Consider the following 14,864-nt stretch of genomic DNA (forward strand, 5'->3'; position numbering starts at 1 on the left):
CACCGGCCCTTTCAGATCACTACCTTTATTTGCTGTTTCTCTGCCTGTCCGGAGTGCCCCTTCTCCCTACATTTTGAAAATTCCTATCATCTGTGTGACTGGGTTCAAATCTCACCCATGACCCTTCCAAGCAGCTTTACGTCACCCCCCGCCCCCCCCCATAGAATGTCATATGGGCATCACAGAGTGTGTTTACATGTTGGCTCTTCCATTTAGCTCAGTTCTGTGAGGGTGACCAATGTGTCCTCTATATCTCCACAGCCAGAGTATATACTTAACAAATGTTCAACAAAAAACCATAATAAGAATGAGTAGCAATATTGTAATATTGAACTGTGACAACTATACTGCGAGGTAGGGAGACTATTTCCACAAGCCATACACTACCCTCTAAAAGTCAAGCTGTGTGCATGTGTTTGCACATGCACGCACAGAGAACCAGGGATGGTGACAATGAACCACAGCTCCAGGTAGAGTATATTCTCATGACCTGGGAACGAGGGTGAGGAGGTCAACCTTCCTCTCCAGAGTTGAGTCTGGAGAAACCAACACATAATGGTCAAAGAGCTAACATTATCGGAGGTGAGCTAAATCACTATGAGAGCTCAATGTGAGTCACAGGTAAAGTCTAAGTCGTGTCATACAGCCACGTTCCTGGTAACATCTAGTGACTTTGTTGAGGCTCCAGGCTAAATGACCAGGAAAGTGAATCATATTGAGAAAATATCAGCAATATTCATCACAGAGCAGCTTTTAATGCCAACCTACTAGAAACCACTTGCAAGTTTACACAGAGGGACTGGTCAACACACCATGTTCCATGTGGAGTGGAATGAGAGCACAAACAGAGATTCCTGACAAGTTGATCAGGAAAATAGGATATAGTATATCATATACATAAGTATGTCTACATATGTGCATAGAAAGAAGTCTGAAAGCATAGAGTAATATCCTCTGCGAAGGAATCCTCACAGTTGATTTCTGGGACTTTTTCCCTCTGCATGTTCTATGATTTATTATAGTTTATTATGTTCATAAAGGAAATAAAGGGTTTTTTTAAAATATTTTTAAAAAATGTTTAATGTTTATATTTGAGAGAGACAAAGAGCACAAGCTGGGGAGGGGCAGAGAGAGGAGACACAGAATCTGAAGCAGGCTCCAGGCTCCGAGCTGTCAGCACCAAGCCTGACGTGAGACTTGAACTCACAAGCCGTGAGATCATGACCTGAGCTGAAGTTGGCCGCTTAACTGACTGAGCCACCAGGCATGCCTTAAATAATTTTTTAATATNCGGGGGGGAAGGGGAGACACAGAATCTGAAGCAGGCTCCAGGCTCTGAGCTGTCAGCACAGAGCCCAATGTGGGGCTCAAACCTATAAGCTGTGAGGCTATGACCTGAGCCAAAGCGAGATGCTCAACCAGTTGAGCCACCCAGGTGCCCCTCAAAATAAATAAACTTAAAAAAAAAATTTAAAGGAGATGTGGCATATGTATATAATGGAATATTATTCAGCCATTAAAAAGAATGAAATCTTTCCATTTGCAACAACATGAATGGACCTAGAAGGTATAATCTAAGTGCAGTCAGTCAGTCAGTCAGAGAAAGAAAAATATCATATGATTTCACCCATATGTGGAAGTTAAGAAACAAAACAAACAAACATTAAAAAAAAGACATAAAGCTAAAAACAGACTCTTAACTATAGAGAACAAACAGATGGTTACCAGAGGGGAGGTGGGTGGGGGAATGGGTGAAATGATGAAGGGGATTAAGATTACACTTGTGATGAGCACTGGGTGATGTATGGAATTGTTTAATCGCTATATTGTACACCTGAAACTAATATAACGCTGTATGTTAACTATACTGGAATTAAATTTTTTTTTAAAAGAAAGTATGCTGTTTAGTGTTAGTGATGAAATAGAGATAAAGATTCAAAATATTTTGGTGTTTATCCAATTTCTTCCAAGGATAGGTCCTCTCAGCCTGGAAGTCTGACCCCTGGTCTTTGGCTGATGGAAATACCCCTGAGGACTCTAACACTTAACCTTGCCTATGTGATTGGACTTGTCCACCAGCAAGAAATACCTTGTAGAAATGCCAGGATCCCTTCCCTAGACCAGATGAATCTTCATTTCCAATTCACAACAAAAGTATCCACTTTGAAGATAAGAAGCAGGAGCAGCTCTTGGTGAGTTTCTCAACCTCAGGCACTGATTCGTGAATTTCAGCTTGGCAGCAGTTCCAGGGCTGGACTCTGCGGCCACACAGAGAACAGGCACGTGGTGCCTGCCAAGAGGGAGCTCGGAGAAAGCAGGCAAAGACCCAGGGAAACTCCTAACCACATTTCAGTGAACCTCAGATGCCACTGATTATAAAATTCCCCATTCTTTTATATACTACCAAGAAAGAAAGCATTTGACCACAGGATGCCATTGACTGTAAAAGCATCTCAACTAGAGGTAGTGAATATTTTCATTAAAGTTTGTTTATTTTGAGAGAGAAAATGCGAGCAGGGGATGGGACAGAGAAAGGGGGAGAGAGAGAGAATCCTAAGCAGGCTCCACACTGTCAGCACAGACCCCGACACGGGGCTCGAACTCATGAACTGTGAGATCAAGCCCTGAGTCGACATCAAGAGTCAGACCCTTAACTGACTGAGCCACCCAGGTGTCCAGTAGTAATTTTTTAACGTGAAAAAAGTGGCATGTAATTGATGAAATATGGAAAATGCCATATGGTGTGAGAAGTACAATGTCAGAGAGAGGTGCTCACGCTCCTTGAGGTGTCAGGGAAGGTTCCAACTGCATGCAGACCAGCCTAAAATACTAAAGCCCCCTTGTGGGACCTCGAGAGTCACCACAGGGTCCCCTCTCAGCTCCTGCAGTCCTTTCTCCTCCATACACAGCTGGATGAGCTTTCAACGCTGTAAATCTGATCAGTCTCTCTGGCCTTTCACACCCAACCCTGGCCATTCCCTGCACACAGCATAAAGCCCACATTCCTAGCTCAGCTGCAAAGGCTTGTCCTAAGGCTCCAGCCTCATCCTAAGCCACCGTCTCTTTCCTGTCAAGCTCCAGCCTCACTGGCCCAAAGTGACTTTTGCCAAGTCCCCTCCTATATCTGGCCCTTTGCTCCTTCTTACTGGGTGCCCTCTCCTTGCTCTCACCTGTTAAACTCCTGCTTAGCCTTTGTGTTTAAATGTCACTTCCCCAGAGTGGCCTCTCAGGCCATACAATCCAGCAGGCAGTGTCATGATTCATTGAGTGTCTCCCCTACTCAGCTGATGCTCTGTAAGAGGAGCCCCGAGCAGAAGGACCGCACCTCTTCCTCACTACTGTAGGTGCAGCGCCTGGCCCAGTGGGCGCGCATTTAGAATAAATGAGCGGGAGCTTGAAGAGGTTCTCTGACAGATCACAAAAACACAAAACAAAACAAAACAAAACAAAACATCACTATGTGGTCTAGGAAAAGTGAGAAGTTTGGTTGCGTCCAGATTTTCTAAAATCCGAGAGGTAGATAGTATCCCGGTGGTGACAAGCTTTACATGCCTCTGTGTAGGTCATGGGCAGTCCCTTAAGTGCACGGGGATGTGACCGGATCTGTATCAGAAGGTCACTGGCACGCAGCATGGAGGAGGGTGAGGGCAGGCAGAGGCAGAGGCAGGGCAAGCACCCGGGCACTACCGCACACCTGCCAGGAGATGGCAGGTGATGGCACGCACAGAACACAAGAACAGCCTAAGCCAGTTCTGTTCGCCCCAGCCCCTACTCGGCTGCCCGAGAGACTGGGGGAGCAAGATGTCATTTGGCCCCTAGCCAGGTAGCCATGAAAAACAGATAAGGACCTGAACCAAGGCGACAGCAGCAGTGGGAATGGAGAAGAGGGAACAGATTCAGAAACAGGGTGCAGTGGGGGGGGGGGGGGGAGATGAAGAAGACCAAGGCAGGACTCTAAGAACTCCTGTATTTCTGACTTCCGTGGTGATGATCAGGATCAGGATCACCAAGCGGGAAGCAGGTTGGGAAAACAACAGTTCTGGTTTGTTCCCTTTGCGTTTCAGACACCCAGGAAACAGCTGGGCAGACAGCTAGAGGCAGCAGATCATGGGGACCTGAGCTCAGAGAGAGGTCTGGGCTGGAGATGGGACACAGGAGTCTCAGTGAACAGAACAGGGACGCTGCCATGCGTGTGGTTGAGACTGTCCAGAAAGCGTGTATGGAACAAAGGGCTCCTGACACAGAGCCCCGGGAGACCCTGAAGGGCAGGCGAAAGAAACGGAAGGGAAGGAGGAGCCAGAGACTCTGGAAGAGAACCAGCAGGTCAAGGGGGCCGAGAGACGCAAGGAAAGGCAGCAGTGAACCTGGTGATGAATGGCGTACAAGGGCAACGGAAGTCGCATAAATGCAGCCATCGGTGACTTCAACCAGAGCAACTCCAGGGGAATGGTGGGGGCAGGAGCAGGAGCGGGTTGGGGGTAAGAGGGATACAAGGCTGTGAACAGCTCTGAACTTGAACCTCCTTCCCTCCCACACTGTGCTGGGGGTGGGGGGTGAGATCGCAGTGGAGCAGAGGTGGAGGGGTGCATGCTGGCATTGGCGTCCAGTGTTGGTTTTGGAAACGGGGCCTTTCAGAGCTGGGTTCGTGTCAGCGGGTCTCCCAGGGCCTGCTCCATCCTTGGTGGACTGAGAGCACTGTGTGTGTCCACGGGCTGAGGAAAGTTAGCCAGCAGAGACGGAGAGAGGTCAAAGAGGACAAGGAAGTAGCCATGGAGCTGCCTGCAAGCAGCAGGCGGGGATGACAGGCTGCACAGGTGTGTGGGTGGCCTGGGCCACAGGAAGGATGCCTCTCTCGCCCGCATACCTATAAGAAGAGAGGGGCCTGAATGGCCAGCTAGTCTCTCTGGTTGGAAAGTTCCACATTTTTATATGAAACCATTTCAAATGGGCAGATGTTAGAAAAAAAAGAGCTCCCAAAAGAGGGACCAAATTAAATCTGCCACTAATAAGGTTAATAAATGTAGCAAACATGTACAGAGTAACTACTAGGCACCAGAAACCTTTGGAAGCACTGAACACATGTGCCTTGCTGTGTCCTCCCAACAATGTATGAGCCAGGTGTTGTTACCGTCCCCTTTTCCCCAGTGGAGGCACAGAAGGTGAAGGCACTTGCTTGAGCTGGTGTGAGGCAGAGCTGGGCTTAGGAAGAAAGGGGATTTCCCCGGGGGGGGCTAAGGCTCCCAGCCCCCTACGTGAATTCTCTGCCATACATTTCCCTGTGGCCCTGGGATTCTCTGCAGGTTGGAATGAGGGCCCCACCCCCATTCCTCACGCACAGCAAATTCCTCCTCGTATCCCAAAGTGCTTGCTCTGCCCGGACCCACTGAGTGCCGTTCAGATCAACAAGCATTCCCACGCATGTACGGTGAACTGAAGGGATGTCAAACGCATGATCTTTGAAATTAGTGACGACTGCCAAGCAGTCTTGACCACTGACAGGAAACAGATGGCAGGAAAAGGTAGACACTAATTTGGGCCATAAATTTGCTTTGAAATTTAAAGCAAGGGAAGCGAAACTAGCATTTTGTATTATCATTTACCTCTTTCCGAAAACACTTCTGGTGCCCACAGATGATAACTTCAGCTACATTATGCAAAGTAAGAAACACAGGAATGGCCTGAAAGAAAACAGAATAATATAATAAGCATGAAAATGTTTTCTTTGATCCTCTAATTATATAATACTTGATTTCTGCTTAAAAATAAAGATCCGTGGGAACTTTTGGCATTCACATATATAATCCTCTCCAGCAAAAACTCTTCTGCGTGGATTAGTGCTCTCTGTTGGAGTATTCTTGGTGAGGTGGATATAGAGCCTCAACACGTATTTATTAAGCACCTACTGTGTGTCACAGGAAACACATCCCATGCACAAGGTGGATACGTGATAGGCAGACAGTCCGTATTGAGGTAAGAGCTCAGATGGAATACACAAAAAGGTGCACCTACCCCAGCAGAGTGAGGACCAGGCCAAGAGCCACGGAGCCACTGAAGAGTTTCAAGGCAGTGACATGATTTGATCTGTGTGTTTAAAGAAACTTGGGCTCCCAGTAGAGGACAGAAGGCAGAGAGGGTTACAAAAGTCCCTGGGTATGACTAAAAAATGGCCTCCCGAGAGACAGTCCCACCGTAATCCCTGGGACCTGCAAATGTCACCTTACATGGCCAAAAGCGTTCTTTGCAGTTGTGATTAAGTGAAGATTCTTGAGATGGGGAGTTTATCTGGGTAGGCCCCAAAGGCAAACACATGTAGCTGTAAGAGAAAGAGATATGACACACACAGAGGGGGAGGCGACGTGACCACAGAGCCAGAGACTGGAGTGATGGGGCCACAAGCCAAGAAACGCCAGCAGCCATCAGAAGCTGGAGATGAGGAGTAGATTGTCTCATTGGGCCTCTGGAGGGCAGTGGGGCCCTGCTGACACACCAGGATTTGGGCACAATAACGCGGATGTTCTTCACAGCTGGGGAGAATAAGTTTCTGCTGTTTTAAGCCACCCACTATGTGGTAATTTGTTACAGGGGCCATGGGAAACTAATACAAGGAATGGTAAGATGGTGGCCTGAACTTAGCGGTGGCAGTGAAAATGGAGAAAAGTGTTCATATTAAGGAAATATTTAGGAGACTGAACTGAGGTAAATATTTGAATGGCTGGGATCAAATATGCACCCCAAAAAAGTAGGGGAAGGGAGAAGAGATAAAAAAAAAAAAAAACTTAACACTCCATGGACGCCTGGATAGCCCAGTTGGTTGAGTGCCCAACTCTTGATTTTCACCTCAGGTCACGATCTCATGGTTTGTGAGACAGAGCCTGTGTCAGGCTTGGTGCTGACAGCATGGAGCCTGCTTAGGATTCTTTTTCTCCCTCTATGTCTCTGCCCCTCCCTTGCTCATGCATGCACTTGGTCTCTCTCCTTCTCTTCTCAAAATAAATAAACTTTAAAAAACACAAAACAAAACCTAACACTCCAGAGGGTTATTAAGGTAAATGGACCACCCACAGCATATTTACTATTGCTGGGCTGTTTGCTAAGAATGGCAGTCTCTCCTAATTTGATGGCTAATCTTGACACGGTGAGCAGAAAGGATTAAAGGGTGTGGGATTTTGTTATTGTCTTTGTTGTTGATGATGATAACATTTCTTAAAAAGTGAAAAAGATCAAGATATACAGGGGTTTTGGCATCAGAAAGGGCTAGTGGAGCAGGGTACTTATCCAAACTTTGGTTTGTTTCTCTATATGGGGAAAACAATTCCTATGACCCAGAGCACTGGGGAGGAATGACAGAAACAAGTAGGTAAAGGACATAGAGGGGTGGCTCGGGAGTACTACACGAAAAGTGGTATTAACAGGTGGCCCACACTCAGCAGCCCAGACAGAGGACCCTGAGCTGGGAAACTGTTCCAGCTTAGAGGACCCACTTAAGACCACGCCACTCGCCTACTTCCAGATGGATCTGTTCTTTATCTTTTGGGAGGATATATTTTTACCTTGTTTTTAAAACTTTGTAGCTCTTCCCTATTTTAGTACTTTGTTCTAACTTGCACTGTTTTATTTCTTTCGGAGTTCTTGCCTTACATTCTCCTGTCTTTTTAATGTTTCTACTCTTAATTTATCTTTCATTAAAAGTGCAATTCAAACTGTTTTTTCCTTTTAAAATCATACTTCATAAAAATAAATAAATGAATAATAAAATCATACTTTATTTTAACAAATAATCCAATTAGAAAATGGGCAGGAGACATGAACAGGCATTTCTCCAAAGAAAACACCCAGCGAGCCATCAGACACGTGAAAAGATGCTCAACATCACTTATTAGGGAAATATAAACCAAAACTACAATGGAATCTTATCTCACACTTGTCAGAATGGTTAAACTCAACAACACAAGAAACAACAAATGTTGGCAAGGATGTGGAAAAAAAGGAACCCTTGTGCATTGCTGGCGGGAATGCAAACTAGCGCAGCCACTGTGGAAAACAGTCTATAGAGGTTCCTCAAAAAGTTAAAAATAGAACTACCCTATAATCCAGCAATCATACTCCTAGATATTTACCCAAAGAATATGAAAACACTAGGGGCGCCTGGGTGGCTCAGTTGGTTAAGTGTCTGACTTTGGCTCAGGGCATGATCTCACGGTTTGTGGGTTTGAGCCCTGCATCAGGCTCTGTGCTGACAGCTAGCTCAGAGCCTGGAGCCTGTTTCGGATTCTGTATCTCCCTCTCTCTCTGACCCTCCCCTGCTCACGCTGTCTCTCTGTCTCTGTCTCTCTCTCAGAAATAAATAAAACATTAAAAAGAAAAAGAATATGAAAACACTAATTTAAAAGGATACATGCACCCCTATGATTACTGCAGCACTATTTGACATAGTCAAATTATGGAAGCAACCCAAGTGTCCATAGATAGATGAATGGATAAAGAAGATGTGGGGTGTGTGTGTGTGTGTGTGTGTGTATGTATATATAATATACGTATATTATATATATGTGTATATATAAATATATAAATGATGGACTATTACTCAGCCATAAAGAAGAATGAGATCTTCCCATTTGCAATAACATGGATGGACCTAGAGAGTATAACACTAAGTGAAATAAGTCAGTCACAGAAACACAAATACCATATGATTTCACTCATATGTGAAATTTAAGAAACAAAAGAAACAGGGGACACCTGAGTGGCACAGTCGGTTAAGTGTCCAACTCTTGATTTCAGCTCAGGGTCATGATTTCATGGTTCATGAAATATAGCCCTGCATCAGGGAGGAGCCTGCTTGGGATTCTCTCTCTGCCTCTCCACTGCTCACTCACTAACTCCCTTTCTCTCATTCAAAATAAATAAACCTTAACAAAAAAAAAAAAAAAAAAAGGGAAAAGAGAAAGAGAGACAAACCAAAAAATAAACTCTTAATTATAAAGAACACACCGATGGTTACCAAAGGGGAGTGGCTGGGAGGTTGGGGGAAATAGGCAATGGGGATTAAGGAGTGTCATAAGCACCGGGTGATGTATGGAAGTGCTGAATCACTGTATTCCTCACCTGAAACTAATATAACATTGTATGTTAATTACACTGGAATTAAACTTTAAAAAAAAAAGAAGTTAAAAAAATCATACTTTATTTTTATTATTTCCTAGTTTTTCATTTATCTTTTGTGCTTCTTTTTACTCCTGTTAAATTTTTATATTTTAAATTAATATTTATGTGTTTTAAAATCATTAAAGAGATTTTTAAAAAATTTTTATTATGTTTCTTTTGAGAGAGAGAGAGCGCTCACACACACACACACACACACACACACACACACACACGAGAAGGGGAGGGGGAGAGAGAGGGAGACACAGAATCCGAAGCAGGCTCCAGGCTCTGAGCTGTCAGGACAGAGCCCAACATTGGGCTTGAACTCATGAGTGTGAGATCATGACCTGAGCCGAAGTCAGACACTCAACTGACTGAGCCACCCAGGCACCCCAAGAGATTTTTTGTTTTTAACTAGCTTTATCCATTAGGCCATGTTCAGCAAACTCAGGGCCTGGCCTTCTAGTTCTCAGCTTGAGAAGATAGCAAAGAAAATCTTGGGTGGGTTACATGAAAATGAATATGAAAGGGTGGCCTGGATACTATTTATGTAAAATTAAGACCTTTTGGAGCATCTGAGTGGCTCAGTTGATTAAGCATCCAACTTTGGCTCAGGTCATGATCTCATGGTTCCTGAGTTAAAGCCCTGCATTGGGTTCTCTGCTGTCAATGCAGAGCCTGCCTTGGATCCTCTGTCCCGCCCCTCCCCATCTTTCATACACAAATTCTCTCTCTCTCTCTCTCTCAAAAATAAACATAAAAAAATTAAGACCTTTTTAAAAATGCTTTTGCCGCTTTGACTATAAAATCTGTAAGGACGCCAGATTTAGGAACTCTAGATACTAACTCTAGACCTCAAGGAGGCTAATTTTCTCAATTTTATAAATGATGGATAGGTTTCTCAGTCTTCCTAGGCCCTGCACTGATTACATTCTGGGAAAGGAGCTATTGATACACACAGAATTGCTTTTCAAGTACACTAATGACAGCTATCAACAATGTACTGGGCACAATGCTAAGTACTTTAATTGCATTCTTGTATTTAAATCTGCTTCCAGGCTGCCATGTTGGGGCCTTGGAGGCTGCTGCTTCAGGCTCTGCTCAGGTCACAGGCTCTTGCCATGTGGCCCAAAGCACTGCCAGAAAGAGTGAGGGCGAGGCTGGGAGGGCTGTGGCCAGGAATCCCTTCAACCCTTTCTGGTGCATTTTTTGCATAAAGTGAGGAAAACACCCCTATTGCTCCATGCCCAGCGTGGAACCCAATGTGGAGCCCAATGTGGGGCTTGAACTCATGACCCTGAGATCAAGAGTGGAGCTGAGATCAAGAGGCAGACGCTTAACTGACTGAGCTACCCAGGCGCTTCCCTCACTTTTTTTTTTTTTAAAGTAAGATGGGTCTTAATCATGGGACGTTTGAATTCATGTAAAGAAGGTGTACTCTTTTTAAAGCTCTCTGCGCCATGATGTTAAAAAACATTGGGAAAAGATAGTATCAGAGACACTCATTACACTACATCATAAATTTGGAATACCAAGTGTTTTAAGAATAAATGAATGTTTGTTTCCAAATTAAAAAAAAAATTCCTTCCAACAACTCAATTACTGGGTGCTACTACCTTGATTCATAGACAAGGACACTAATGCTTAGAAGATGAGGTAACTTGCTGAGAGCTCACAGCTAGTTCAGAGGCTGAGCCATGCCTCCAATCCAGGCTATCTACAAAGCCCAAGCTCCTAACCTTGATGCTATAAAACCCAAATTACAGCAAGCCCCCAGTATAACCTTCCTGGCCCCACGCCTGTCCAAAGTCCAGAACTGGTGTGTTCCGAATCCCACCAGTCCACTCCCTCCAGTAAGAAAACTGGTATGATCTAAAATATAGGAACTCAGGGGCGCCTGGCTGGTTCAGTCAGAGGAGCATGTGACTTTTGGTGTTGGAGCTCAAACCCCATGTTAGGTGTACAGATTATTTAAAAATAAAAACTTCACAAAATAATAAAAGAAAAAATAAAACACATGAACTCATAGTAAACTCTATGACCTTTTTAATTTTATTTTTTAATGTATTTATTTATTGAAAGAGAGAGAGTGGCAGAAGGACAGAGACAGAGAGAGAGAGAGAGACAGAGAGAGAATCCCAGGCAGGCTTCACAATGTCAACACAGAGCCTGACTTGGGGCTCAATCCCATAAATTGTGAGATCATGACCTGGGCCACAACCAAGAGTCGGACACAACTGCCAGAGCCACCCAGGTGCCCCTCTGTCATCTTTTTTAAAGGATAGCTTTCATTGCTACTTAAAAAATTTTAAATCTGAATTTCTCAAACCATTTTTCTACTGAGAAGCTAGCAGGCTTTAGAACCAGTTATTGTGGGGCACCTGGGTGGCTCAGCATCTGACTCCTGGTTTCGGCTCAGGTCATGATCTCACAGTTTGTGAGTTTAAGCCCTGCATCAGGCTCTGCACTGATGGTGTAGAGCCTGCTTGGGATTCTCTCTCTCTCCCTCTCTCTCCCCTCCAGTGCACATGCTCTCCCTCTCTCTCTCAAAATAAATAAATGATTAAAAAAACCAATCCTGTAATTGTACAATTGATGATCTCAGCCTCCATAGAGGTCTACGAAAAACAATTTTAACACAGTTTGCATCTTTAATTACTGATTTTCCTTGGGCTCTTAACTCTGTGTATGAGTCCCAGTCTGACTATGCTCTCAGGTCAGGAAAGCCCCTAGCGACTGATTCTTTTAGAAAACCTGACCTTTATTATCTTATGGAGTGAGGTTCAGGAAGACTTTTTTTTTTTTTTTTTTTTTTTTTTTTTTAATTTATTTATTTATTTTTTTTAGGGGAGAGAGAGAGAGAGACAGCGTGAGCAGGGGAGGGTCAGAGAGAGAGGGAGACACAGACTGAAACAGGCTCCAGGCTCTGAGCTGGCAGTCAGCACAGAGCCCGACGCGGGGCTCGAACCCACAAACCGTGAGATCATGACCCAAGCGAAAGTCGGACGCTTAACCGACTAAGCCACCCAGGCGCCCCTCAGCAGGACTTATTTTTGCCAACTCAGACACACATTCTGAGAAATGAAACTACCAATAATAATAGCTAAGATATACTGAATGCTTATAGGTACTAGCTGCTATTCTAACTGCTTTTGCATATTAAATTGTCATCATAACTCTATGATGTAGACACTATTAACATCCCCATCACACAGATAAGAAAATGGAGGAATATATTTTGGTTTTCTTTTTTAACCTGCCTCTTAATAATCTGAAAACCACTTTTAGGAAATCTGTATACTTGCTGCTAAAGAGAACAGAGAAATAGGTAAGTTCTTTCACATTGTCAGGACTCTAGGATGGCTTCAACAACAAAAGGTCTTACCATCTTCCATTCAGGAAAAATGGACAAGATCAACTACGATAATGCCCAAATCATCATTTTTGACACTAAGTGTAATTAACCAAATTCGACTACACTGCAGGCCAATTTATTTAGTTGTTTAGGGGCACAGCTTGCAACTAATTTATTCTTAGAGTCCATTAGCTTATAATTCAACATTTCATCCATGTACCATGGGAAATTATTCTCTGGCTGTGAAGAGAAGTTTGTATCTGTTACTTAAAATTTTTCATTATTCCCGGGGCAGCTGGATGGCCTAGTAAGTGACGTGTCCAACTTCAGCTCAGGTCATGATCTCATAGTTCATGAGTTCAAGCCCCATGTCAGGCTCTGTGCTGACAGCTTGGAGTCTAGAGCCTGCTTCCGATTCTGTCTCCCTCTCTCTCTGCCCCTCCCTGCTGGGGCTCTGTCTCTCTCTCTCTCTCAAAAATAAATAAAACATTTAAAAAAATTAAAAACTTTTTTCTCATTATTGCCATGCTTTCCAGAGTGGAATTTTGAACCTTGACTGTTATTTGTTCAGGTGTTGGGACTTAGTTAGAACAGTTTTCTATGGAGACCCGGCCCCGCCCACAGGCACAGCCTTGGGTCACTGTGTAGATGTGGATGACTCCCTTTTTCAAGCAGGAGCCCTGAATCAGTTTCTTAATTTCTGTAAAAGAATGTCAATCCCATTTTCTCTTTGGGTGATTTTTAAATATGTGGGTGTGGGTTTACTCTACAAGACAGAATAACTGCACTCCAGGCCTTTGCCAAAGAATGTAATTTGGAACTGCTGGCTACCCAATTTGTATCAAAATCATGCATGCCAGGAACAATGTTCCTGGATGGTGCCTAAGGGCAGTCTGCAAAGGAAGCCAGGTAACCGGGTAGCAGTTTTAGCCCTCGAGCTGCTCCTCCTGAGTTGTTCTACTTCATCATGCATCCAAAATACTCTAAGAATCCTAGAAACTAGGCTACCATTGTGTTTATGATAAGGATGTTGTTGAAGACCCAGTCTACCTTTTTGGAGGACAGAGGATCTGAGAGAAAAGAAGCTTTGCCCTTCTTCCGCAATGACCTCACCCTTGTTTCCTTTTAACTTTTTAAATATGAATATCATTGCCACACTATGGTACAACAGTTTTGGGTATACAACATAGCAATTCAACATTTCTATACATTATGCTATGCTTGCAACAGGTGTAGCAATGACCTCACTCTTACCCTACAAGCGCTGAGGGTCTTGTCTTGTTAACTGTTTTACTTGGCCACAGAATACTGAAAATTGACTTCAAGGCCCAACTGTATTTATTTTGTAGGATATTACAGTACAAATGTCTATGCACTAAGTCTCTCTGCAGCCTCATCTAATTCTTCTATTATTCTCTACCTAGAAGTTTTTAAAAATTCTGTTCATTAAAAAAGTCTGTTATTTTAATATTTCTTTTTTTTAATTTTTTCATGTTTATTTATTTTTGAGAGATAGTCAGAGAGAGAGGGAGACACAGAATTAGAAGCAGGTTCCAGCCTGTCAGCACAGAGCCCAATGCGGGGCTTGAAATCATAAACTGCGAGATCATGACCTGAGCCAAAGTCGAACGCTTAACCAACTGACCCACCCAGGCACCACTTAATTTTTCTTTTAAGCCACCACACATCCTTTCTGGAAGGTGGTGAGGTATTTAAATAAGTATATGTACATTTAAACGAATACATTCATAAGCTGATCTGCATGAGTTGTTATTATTTCCATTAATCTCATTATTGTCATCATATGGCAAAGCCCCTAAGGGCAGAGGACCAGTCTCCCCTTTTGCCAGTGTATCTCCAGTACGAGCTTGGAGACCATCTCTGTCCTTCCTTGGTGCATCATGTAAAGTAGCTGGCCCATGTTTTAGGGCCTTGTTGTATGAAAAATGGACATTTTAAAGCACCAGGGGTTCCACTTGTTCACTTGGGGGCACAAATGCACGGGCTGGAACAGGGGGCAGACTGGCCTGCTTTCAGTGAATTGCTATTTTTCCTCATACTTTACTGAAATGCACAGACATGAATGAGTTAAACCAGATATGCGTGCCCTACGGCAGCCAAAGAAGTTCTGTGCGAGTCATGAGAAACCCCATTATCATCTCCTCCTCTTATTATCCTCAAGAAAACCTCTAACAGAGCCAAGGTTGTTTTAAATATATTTTTTAAACTGAGGCAAAATTTACCATAACATTTACCATTTTAAACCATTTTTATATATGTATGTATTCTTTTTAATTTTTATATATTTATTTTGAAAGAGAGAGAGTGTGTGTGCGCGCGCGCGCGCACGTGCGCACGTGAGCAG

The 14,864-nt window shown here is 43.8% G+C and overlaps 1 protein-coding gene across 6 annotated transcripts in view; it reads right to left on the bottom strand.

Annotated features, from left to right (window-relative positions):
• Positions 1-14,864, bottom strand: part of SLC35D4 (solute carrier family 35 member D4) — a 119,687-nt gene that overhangs the window by 73,289 nt on the left and 31,534 nt on the right. For 5 of the 6 annotated variants that reach the window (XR_013338542.1, XR_013338543.1, XM_077778205.1 and 2 more), the window contains exon 5: positions 5,601-5,678. The exons of the other annotated variant lie outside the window; for it this stretch is intronic. Coding sequence is in view for 3 of the 5 variants with exons in the window: in XM_077778205.1 (XP_077634331.1) it covers positions 5,601-5,678 (78 nt within the window). In the remaining 2 variants the exon portion in view is untranslated. The remainder of the gene's footprint in view (positions 1-5,600; positions 5,679-14,864) is intronic. 6 annotated transcript variants of the gene reach the window in all.

The sequence above is a fragment of the Crocuta crocuta genome, unplaced genomic scaffold (assembly GCF_008692635.1).
Source record: "Crocuta crocuta isolate KB4526 unplaced genomic scaffold, BGI_CrCroc_1.0 scaffold26, whole genome shotgun sequence".
NCBI lineage: Eukaryota > Metazoa > Chordata > Mammalia > Carnivora > Hyaenidae > Crocuta > Crocuta crocuta.